Below are 11,498 nucleotides of genomic sequence, written 5' to 3'. Positions count from 1 at the left end.
GCAAAACGAGTAAATAAGGCATACCAGGATACTCATGCTGACCAAGAGTAATGATCTTTCCTCACCACCAAGTCAAGAGGAAAGGAGAGGGAGAGTGGGGATAAGTATAAATCTCCACTTACTGCCCTCCAGATGATGGGGTGCCGGGGTGCAGCTGGAACAATCTAAATATTGCAAAGGCAAATAAAGTTGTGGGCTGAACATACCCCAGTAGAGTGAGAATGTGTATAGGGACAACTGACTTAAAGGAAAGCATGGAGATTTTTACGGTATTAAAACTGTCACTGCCCATGAGGGGATCATTATTCAGGAAAATAAAATTTTGCCTTAAATACTTACTTTCCTTTTTATATTGTGAGATATATTCAGTGCTGTCACTTTTCTATTTAGCAAAGGTGGTGTTAATTCCAGGATCTGGAATGAGCTTTTGCATGAAGCCCATACTGGAACTACATCAATCTTGTTTTCCTGAAGTAAATCTAATAATTAGTTTGAAGTTTATGCAGATGTAACTTCTGCAACTGCCATCCAGAGAAAACCTGTGTCTCTTTGCCAATAATACTGAATTTACATTTCTATAACGAGGCATTTTTTGTTGCATGGTTTTTGTTTTGACAATTCGAGCTCAGCTTGTTTCTCTGAAAAAGCTTCTTTATTATCATTCTATTTTTCTATCAAACGAAGTGAAAGAGTAGAAAAATTTTAATTCTCAGCCCTCTTTTAACATCGATACATGTTATACATGCATGTCCTATGCTTATCAAACGCAAGAAGTGGGAAGCCAATTATGATCTTAAGCTTTTATCTTTGACTAGTGTTTATAACTTCAAAGGACTGCTCTCTAGTTCAAAAAGTAGATATTAGGGGATTCAACATTTCTAGTTTTTTCATTACAAAGCTTACAGAATCAGCGAACAGGTTAAACTGGCAACCAATGTGGAAACACTAAATCACATTTCAGGGAAAAGTCTTTATTTAGGGTTAACAAGTTGATAATAAATAACAGAATATACTAATGTAATAACAGATGGTCTCATGCACTTAACACATACAATAAAGCTGGCTTACACTGCTGTTTGGACAAACTGAGAGAGGTATTTGGCAATACTATAAATCCGAACAGTTTAAGGATTATAGAACAAATTCTTTCTGCTGTTGATTTTTTACATTTCCTTTATACAACTTTGAATAAATATCAATACATCTATTTATTCTCAGATCCTGTCTTCACTTTTAACATGCCAGATAGCTAAGCCACAGCAATACACAACTGCCAAGAAAAAGCATTTATGAATTATACTGAGTAATATTCCTAGAAATATATCATAATTATACCACTTTTGTGCAAGCTGTTTAGTTAAAACCAGATTTTAGAAAAAACTGCAGAAAGTTTAAATTCATTTAAACACATTCAGTGCAAAGGCTAATCTTGTCCAAAAATTAGGATACTGTAATGTAAGCCAGTATATTCAAATAATAAAACATGACCAAATGATTCAAGAAGCAAAGGAATGGTTTTATATATGAAAGATCAATTTGATTCCTAATATGCAGATACTGCAATATTGGACACTTTTCAAATTGCTGAGATGCTAAATAATTTTGGACTGAATAAACAGGCTTTTTAAACAAACAAATTTACATTAACAGCATTACAACGGCCAAAAAATGACAAACTATTTTAATAGAAATCAATTTGATTAAAAAATTAAATATTCCAATTAACACTGAAAAAAGTGTTTGTAATCATTATTTACAGTTTGTCAATGATACCAGTGTATAACTTCTTGCAGCCAAAGTATAGCGTATACTGACATTTCCTATACCCTCATTCAAGCATTAGCTAGTGGTATGGTATATAATTTAAACACATCAGTTTAATGAAGGAGATCTATCTGTAGTCCACAGTAACTCTATATATGGCCACTTGGTTTGCAAACAGCGTTTCACTGGAGTGTCGTCAGTCTGTAGCATTGGCTCTTCAAAGCCCATAATAACTGCTGTTCCTTCTACATACATGACCTGTCAAAATAAATCCAACTAGATCAGTCTATATTATCTAAGAAACCTTTTATGAGTATGCAAACATCTATCCTTTGTGAAAGATGTGCATCATAGAACATACCATAACCAAAGGATGCACTTTTATATTTGTTTCTGTTTGTGTATATACACAAATAGTTCATTCTTATTTATAAAAGTGAGATAGAAGATCCAGTGCCAAAACTTCTGATTAGGGCATATGCAGCATATGATTTGCATGAAGAGACCATAAAGGCTAGAGCAGAGGGAGAGGCCGGATGAAAACTTGATACAAAAGTTGTGTGACAATAGGTTATTCAGATAATGAACTCAATTTGCCAGTATCCTTCAGGTCAGAAAAAGGATGAAACAAACACAAGCTTAACATGAAATTTCTTATAACATAGGAGTTTTACAGAAAATTAGAGAAAGAAATATTTTGACCAGATTTTCACGTGTGAAACAATATAGTTTTGAAATAGAGATTTTTCTTGGCAACAAGTTTGCATTTAACTCCTACAGCACTAAAATTTGTTCTACAGGTAAGTATTACTATAAATACTAAAAAAAATACTGAAATATTTTTCATCCAAATAGAAGACAAAAACAGGTAACAAAGTGAGTTAACATACACACACACACACACACGTGTCAATGGGCAAGGCAAGTAGTGAAAATTACAGCTGCACAAGAAAAATTTAATGAAGCAAAAGATGAACAAACTAATTCACTATTTATTTCATGCCTTCATGCACCCAGAGCTGGCACTGAAGTCAACAAAAGCTGCAGGTGCACAGCACTTCTGGAAGTCAGGCAACTTGTTCAAGTAACCAGTGTTAGGCAAAACAATGTTCAATGTTTTGTTCTTCAAGTAGCCAAAATGGCATAAGAAAAAGGTTTCTTTTACTGCAGCTTACCTATCCAAAGTCAAAATATTTTCATTTCTCATTAAATGCTAGCTGTACCCTGATTCCTTGGAGTTAGAGTTAACTAGATCCTAAAGTCTCTTGGAACAAATTTAATTCTTAAAACTCAATGAAGCAGCAAAGATATCTTTAAACATATCTTAGCCAGCATTTCCTAGGAATAGTTATTTGTTCAGCAAATATGTGAAGGTCAAATATTAAAATAAATATATGTGCATATATTACCTAGACAATTGTTTTTGAGTTATGTTTCCCTACATTTTAGGTTTCACAGGATTTCATTTTAAGGAATGTGGATTCAAATGCATTAAATGATGACTGAATAGAGTTCCTGGAGGGGTCTCTTCAGTTGTAACTGCCTCTGTGATTATTTATTCTCGTACTCTACTCAAGATAACTAATACATGCACTAACCAAGGGGGAGTTCTAAGCAGTTAATTCTGTACATTTATTAAAAAAACCCAACCAAAAACAGATTATTTTTCATCTACATTTCCTACAGAGAATTTTGATCTGTGGTAGACACTGGAATCAAAAATTTAAATTTGGAAATGTTGATGCTGCCCTGGAGTTTATTTGTCTCATGTCTCCATTCTCATGCATAGGAAGTACTTTGCTCTGAGTACTATGCCAGCAACTACCACCTGATGCACTGTCTCCACTCTCAGGGAGGCAGATCATGCTATAGCACAGGAAATGTAGCTCAAGCAGGAGGTCCCAGCCTGTAGAAGAGAATGGGAGTATGAAACAATGCTTCCAAATTCAAATATTTGCAAATAGAGGTTTGGGGAAAATCAAAACTGTATGTAGAAAGCAGACGGTTAGCTAAAAAAAAAAAAAAGAGTTTGTGAGTACAAATATTTTACTCACCTGAGCAGAAACTACTACTAAATGTTACAGTAGCTTTATATAGGGATATAAGGAATGGAATTTTACAAACTCCTTTTCTAGAGGATGTTGAAGTGCTATCATATGATGAAAACTACTGGTTTCTTCCTGACCTAGGGTATTTTTTTCCCCTTAAATCATACCTTTTCATTATAATTAGATTGCTTCAATCCATTGTAGTGATAAACAGTGAATGACTCTGGAACCCTGGAGTCCTAGTATAAATAAAACAGTTAATTTCATATAATAAAATCACTGTATCCTGCAAACTTTTTCTCATCATGAATACAAGTTGCAGTTGGTGGGACAAGGAGGTAATAAAAATGATCAGATACAAGATCCTAAAGATTTTCTAGGCTTTGGATTCCCCAGCCAGGACAAAACAAAATACCCTGATGATCAGTCCAATTATATTGTAACTGAACAGACAAACCAGTATTTTCAAAAGTAACTAATTACATTCACTGCCCAACTGGAAATAGCATGATTCTTCAGCACTGAGCACAGATAGTCTGATAATTCATCTAATCTATTACCCAGTGCATCATCTCATTATGATGTTTGCAGTCATTACAAACTTTGGCAGGGTGGCTCCAATGTTCCCCAAATCACCTGTAGTGTTTCACATTGTGGCACTGCTTTGGTACAGTCATCTGACTGTGCATATTACATCTTTAAGAGACGTTGCCAAGTATATTTTAAAAATGTCTTAAGCATTCCACTTTTCACTTTAAATCCTGAAAAATTTTTCCATAACTTTCACACATGCAGGCTTTCTTGTATTTCCTGCATGTTGTCGCTATTTGTTTAAAAGTCATAACTTCCATTTATGTTATAGAGATATCATGGTCTGCTTGTATCCTAACATCATTATGTCACCAAAAGTTTGGGAATAGTATTTGCTAGCTGCTGTAGATCTTTATGATATCGCTACAAAGCTCCATGGGCATTACACTCTCACAAGAGACTCAAATCAAATTTAAACTAATAATTCTCAGGTGATTTCTCACATCTGGGGAACCAAAAGCAAAAATACCAAGGTCTCCCAAATCAAAGAGCCCAAACTATTAGTGTGGTTAAGGCAAGCTGCTTCTGTAGCTAGTCTCTCATATCCAATCACCTCTGATGTACCGCAGGGTTTTGGTGGGGTTGGCTGGGGGTGGCCTCCAGCACAAATCCAGACCAGAGTTTTATGCCTTTGGAGCTGTTGCAAGATGCCTTATCTGCTCTGCCCTAATGCCTGTGTACTTCTAGGTAACAGACAAAATTAAATTTATATTTAAGATACTTGACAATGTGCCTTTAATTGAACTTTAAACCTGCAACTTCAAGAGAGTTTCCTTTTAGTGTAAAGCCTAAAACACATAGGAAGCATTTTAAAATGTAAAATTCATGTAATGTTGGTTTCTAAAGGAAATCTATTCAACTACATAGTGCAAACAGTTACCTGCTGACCAGAAGTGTCAAATAAATGCAGTATTTATTAAAAATACTTTTGCAAAAAAGTTTTGCACATTAGATATATAAAAGTGTTTAATGCATCACACCAAAAGATGCTGTTGAGCAAAATACACAATGTTTCATGCTGTAACATAAAAGATAATGACTATGTTACCTGCTCAGGGAAAAATTCTTGCAGAAAGGGACCCAATAATATAATTCCTAGTCCTTCTGGGTCTAACTTGGTCTTCATAATGTTTACACTAAGAAAAAAAGAAAAGTGTAAGTAGTGCATTTTTATTTTTTCATGGCTCAGTTATGCAATGATACAATACCCTTTGGCTGCCAAATATATTGATGCTGTTCTATTTATAATCTTAATCTTAAATGACAAATGGACCAGAAAAGCAACTTATTTCCCAAAAATGCAGCTATTTTGAAAATCAAAATAATCTGTTATTTAAAACTGAGGTAGCAATGATAATTTTGGGACACCACCTTATTAGGAAAAGTCATTTAAAAACCAGTCTAGATTCTAACTTAATAGTTTAGAAGACATCTTAAAACCAGCTGCTAGCTTGAACTTGAATACACAAACCATCTTTTAAATACAACTCTGCAAGAATTAACAATCCTGTTTTTAAAAAAAGATCTAAAAATTCCTCAATAAATTCACTTGAAATTGATAAATTTAATTCAGGGTTATCAAAGCCCCCAGTTTATCACTGCATATTTACTTAGTGCTATTTATACTAGAGAAGTCAAAAGCATTTACATTTATTTTAGTATTACACAGAGAGATTGAGAATGTACAGCAAGCAGTTTGAAAGTTTTATTGACACAAGCATGGGATGTTTGCAGGTCACACTAAATGACTGACAATAAAATATTTCTGCAGACCCTATTCTATAAAATCTAAAAATATATTCATATTTTCTTCCCTATCCCTCTGCTTAGTATGATAAGTATCATTTGGTACTCTTAAGTTCTACAATACTGGCCTTTGAATGAAAGGTTTTTGAATTCACAAAATGGTAATTAACTAGCTCTCCTGTAAATCATGCTGGATTTTAACATTTGAAATAAGAAATACTCAGCACTTCATGGAAGTAGCACAGATTGTCTTTAAGATACAGGACTTTAAACCTGTTGTTGGTTCTGAATGGAATATTACCCTTTCTGTTACAAGTTTGGAAATTTTTTAAGTACTCCCCCCCACCCCCACCCCAAAGGCAGCTGTCTGAAAACTGCCCAAGAGTTTTCTACTGTTTGAAAGATGACAGAAGAATATAGGTGGGGCATAGCCTTTCAAATACTCTGTAATTCACATAAGAACATATATGAACCCTTTCACTTGCTAATGAAATACAGCAACTGTTTAAAAACTTAGACATATTAAGGGTTTAAGCCTAGAAACTTAATTTAAATTAAAGTTAGACAAACTTTAGAAAATTTGAAGATATCTCTAATTTTGCTAAGACTGCCACAGAACTTTGGTAACCAGAAATGAGTAAGTCTCTAATAAAAGACAATGCCCCTAACAACAATGTCTTCATGTACTTTGTAGGAATATATTCACAACTAAAACAGAATTATTCCACCTAGTGAATATCCTTTTGCTCCATGAAAATCTTTCCTTGGTATCATCTTCTCACATATTGAGGTCTGAAAGGACTTCATTCATTTGAGATTTGAGATGCTCAAAACCTAAGGGGGAAACTACAGGACCTGACATGTTATATGTAATGTAAAGATATGCAAAGATACAATATGCTTGGAAGTATATGCAGGTATATCTATAATTGTCTTAAAATTTTAAATGGAAATAGAACAACCATTTGCATGGAATTTAAGAATCTGAGTCCTGTTTACATTATTACAGCTCCCGTTCTATACCTTATTAATGGGACATGTAACCATAGGCCACGTGCAGACACACAATACATATACCCTGAAGTAATTTAACTTGTATTTTATTCTGCAGTAAAATCACACTGGTATGCTGAATGATCATAAAAATCAACTATCCAGGGTAACTTTACCTAGTTTACTCCATAGTAAAGCTCAAGTTTACAAGGAGTTTTGTAGCTTAATCAGGATTAAGCCAAAAATTACTAAAAACAAAGCACCCACTTGAAAGAAAACTGAATACAGAAAGAGGAATTTTCCTTTTAGAAAAGCAAATTTTAAAAAAAGTTTCCCAAACTTCCTAAGTCAGGTTCTTTCCTTAACACTAAAATTTTCACTATTTTAAGGACTGAACTAGGTGCCTCTTAGGTACTTCCTTTATTGTTTGTTCCCATAATTCACATCTTCATATTCCTATCACTTCCATGGCCTCTCCTCCAAGTTCATAAAGAAGAACAAAATAAAAGTCAGTTTTACTATCTGGGTTGTGCAAGTTTAAAAGGAAAGAGACTGTTCCATTCAGGTAGCAAAGATGGCTTTCGTTCTTGGAAGAGTACTCAACTGCCTTATAACACAAATGCTTTAGACTAAGACAAACTGCAACTTGGTTGAATGGCTGAACACAACTAAAGTCTTGGAGATGCAAAAGAAGTTCAAACTCACATTCTTCCCCTTCTGGGCTAAGTATACAAAAGACTAAGTGTACCGAAAAAAAATGCAGACCTTAATACTAAAAATAAATGTGCTCTACTAGACCTAGAACATATGTAGTATTGATGGATAAATGCAAAGGGTAAGTGCATCAAAATCTACAGATCAAATGCTACAGATGTGTGACATTGTAGTAGGTGCCCTTGAAAGATCTGGTTTCCTCCAGCACAGATTCATCTTGTTATGTTAGGTAGTCATAGGCCAATATGTACACACGAAGAAAAACATGTCACAAGTAGTTAATAAACAGAAGCTGAGACAAGGTCCTTTTCTAAATCGAAGACAAGATTTAAAACCTCTCTAGGTTGTTAATAAAAATAACTCTCACATTCTGAGACATTACACCAATTTGTTTTATTAACAATATTATCAAAAGATAACCAAGCCATTTACTAGTGCATTAGTATATTAGTAGATAAAGGAGGAATTTAACTACATGACTTATACTTACTACTCAGGATCTGATACAAGATCTAAAGCTTTCATTACATCCTCTAGAAGTGTGTCAGATATAAATCCATTATCTGTGAGAGAGAAATGTTTTCACTGGGGGAAAAATAGAATATATTCCACAAGCACAAATCTACTCAAAATGATGGAAATTAAATGTACAGCTTAAAACATTGTAGCCAGATGTAAACCTGAAAGACAAGGTGCTAAAAAGGCACAATTTCCATACACATTTCTCATCATGACAAAATCATCTTCCTACCCAATAGAAATATGAAATAGTTATAAATATGAAGGCAGTTTTATTAATAAGTACCACTTGAAAGCACAGAAAAATAGTACTAAGCTTTATTTCTAATAAAAATGACACCTGAATTTCATGCTGCTTCCAGTTTCCAAATAAAACTGGTGAATTTTCCAGCACTTTTCGTATAAACAACTGGGATCAGCTGTGACTGCATTGAGTAGGCAAAAGTTATTCTTCACAACTGTAAAATTAGGGTAAGTCACTTGCAAAGAGATTCTCTTACAGCTTAAGAATTCTATTTTGTATTGTGTATTGCTTTACTTGGCTGTATTAATCAACAGGTTTATTCAGCCTTTTAGGTGGATAAACAGCAGCACTCATAGCCCCTTGATTTGCTGGTTAATCAGTAAATACTACACTTCTCCAAGTCTGTACTGAGCCTAATGATAAGCAGGATGCATTAAAATGCAGGAGACTGTGCTATTAGAGGTGAAATATTCTAGATGTATTATACAACCCTTACCCTATTTCTTTAAGGGATTCTTTATATACACAAAACAGTCAAAATCAGGGTAAGTCTGTAAAATAATTTAGTGAACCCATTTTAATTCAAAATCTCAGTCCAGCAATCAATGCAAGCCTTACCTTCAGGATCATATGTTTGAAAAACTCTTCTGGCTTGTTCTGAAGGAGCCTCAGGCGCAACAAGGGCCATATCCTTAAAAATGAAAAGAAAAAGAACATTCTATGATATTCTTAATTTCAAACTAATGCAAAGTACCTCACTAGGGAAAGACTATGCCACCCTAAAAATAATTCACTCCTTCAAGTAATAAAAAACTACAATTTAAAGGTGGAGTGGATTATTAACTTCAAATGAATCCCATACATAGTTGAAACATAAGGAATATGCCAGGGTTTATTTATATGCCCTTATGGACATACGATATAGAAGTCTGAGCATGTGAATGTCATAACATAAAAATGCATAAACCAAGAGCCAAATACATTAACTGGAGATTCATACCGGCAATTAAGTCCTTTTAAATCTAAAAGGGTAAATACAGTAAAATCAAAATGAAACTGTTTGCTAGTTCAGAAAACGTACTGTGGTGAATATCAGGCGAAAATGAGTTGGAGGGCCTAATTAGCCAGCAGGTAGAAAGAATTTAATGGAGAATTCTGCCCATCAAAAACAAATGAAGAACACAAAATAGTCAACTGTTAAAAAAAATACTTTTTATAACTATGATATTTATTCAAATGCAATCAAATATGCTGAAAACTCATGCAGTATGCTACACAGCTATGTATGTACAGAGGTAAGTCAGGAAAAAAATTAAACTTGCTATCAACAGCTCAGTTTTTCAACGAAAAGACTACAAGTAAATGATACAACATATTATTAGTTAAGAATATAAGAACACATATGAAATAGGTAAAGAGGAGTAGGTCCTACAATACAGTCTGCCAAAAAGTGACAAAAATATTGCTAAGTAGAAGTAACTTAAGAAAATGGTGCCAAAAATTCTGCATCTCCTTTGACTTCTTAAGAAGGTGTGTCAAAGGACAGTCAGCTGTACAATATATATAAGTATTTGAAATGATAAGACCCCTGCAGGATTTTTTTGTGGTTTACAATCATGAATTGTTAGTTGTTCTTCCTCTTCCTTTCCATTGAAAGACACAAAGAGAATCACTGCATATGACAGCACTGAATAGGTACCTAGCACTGTATGGGTTTCACTCAGTCAAACTCAAAACTTCCTTTTGTCAGCAGTATGTTGACTTAAAATGAAAAGGAGCCAGTATCACCTGGCTTAGTCCGCATTACAAAGTTTAGCCAGCAAAACTCCAGCTGACAAAACTTTGAACATGTCCACACCTAAGGCTCCTCTGCAGCATCAGAACCCTCCTTTCACCTGCCAAGCAAAGTAGTACTTCTGCTGCTGTCTGGGAACTGGCAGACACTCTTATAATTTCTGCCAACTGCCACACAGCCCTGTCCCAAGGTGCACTGTGTGCTCTCGCAGCTTGGCTCCACTAACCAGGCACCAAAAGCACATGCACGTGCACGTGCACACACCCTTATGGCTGGACAGAAGCAGCCGTTTTAGCCATTCCAGCAATAGAGGTATGTGAGCACCAACAGGAGCCTTACAGGTCCTCATTAGTGGTAAAATATTTATACAGAAAACATTATTATGGACTAAGCTGATACCATTTGAGTAACATTGTCTTCAAAACTTATTAAGTTAATGTATTTTGCACTAAAGTACATCAGAAGTCATCATTTTCCTGAGGTATCCCACAAAATACACAATCAAAGTTGACAGAAGATTTTCCTATTCAATTGCAGGTGGCTTTTTGAAGATCTACTCTGATTTTGTTAAAGCATAAAAACAAAGATATTTACTGACTGAACAGATCTTGAACAGATTTTAGGTGACATATTAGATCTGTGTAGACTGCACAGGTTTCTACTATTATTCCATTTCATAGTTTCATAGTTTCTAGGGTCGGAAGGGACCTGAGCAGATCATCTAGTCCGACCCCCTGCCATGGCCGGAAAGAGTAGGAGCCTGCACCACTTCTCTTGGAAGTTGGTTCCAGACCCTAGCCGCCCTGACCGTGAAGTAGCGCCTCCTGATAGCTAACCTAAACTTACCCTCTGCCAGCTTGTGACCGTTATTCCTGGTCACTCCTAGCAGTGCTCGGGGAAACAGTGACTCCCCTAATGCCTGCTGATCCCCCCTGACTAGTTCATAACAGGCCACTAGATCCCCCTTCAGCCTTCTCTTTTGGAGGCTGAACAGGTTCAGGTCCCACAGCCTCTCCTCATAGGGCCTGCCCTGCTGTCCCCATATCATACGAGTGGCCCTCCTCTGGACCCTCTCCATGCTGTC

At 35.2% G+C, this 11,498-nt stretch overlaps 1 protein-coding gene across 3 annotated transcripts in view; it reads right to left on the bottom strand.

The window, feature by feature from the left end:
* Positions 1–950: 950 nt before the first annotated feature.
* The window catches only part of FAM188A (family with sequence similarity 188 member A), a 58,539-nt gene continuing 47,991 nt past the window's right edge, over positions 951–11,498 (bottom strand). For all 3 annotated transcript variants that reach the window (XM_019532579.1, XM_019532583.1, XM_019532591.1), the window contains 5 exons: positions 9,238–9,310; positions 8,347–8,419; positions 5,452–5,539; positions 3,980–4,051; positions 951–2,022 (listed from right to left, as the gene is read on the bottom strand). In XM_019532579.1, the coding sequence (XP_019388124.1) occupies positions 1,873–2,022; positions 3,980–4,051; positions 5,452–5,539; positions 8,347–8,419; positions 9,238–9,310 (456 nt within the window). In that variant the 3' untranslated portion in view covers positions 951–1,872. The remainder of the gene's footprint in view (positions 2,023–3,979; positions 4,052–5,451; positions 5,540–8,346; positions 8,420–9,237; positions 9,311–11,498) is intronic.

The sequence above is a fragment of the Crocodylus porosus genome, unplaced genomic scaffold (assembly GCF_001723895.1).
Source record: "Crocodylus porosus isolate Cpor-Errol unplaced genomic scaffold, CroPor_comp1, whole genome shotgun sequence".
In the NCBI taxonomy this organism is placed as follows: domain Eukaryota; kingdom Metazoa; phylum Chordata; order Crocodylia; family Crocodylidae; genus Crocodylus; species Crocodylus porosus.
This window is presented reverse-complemented; position numbering and strand designations above follow the sequence as displayed.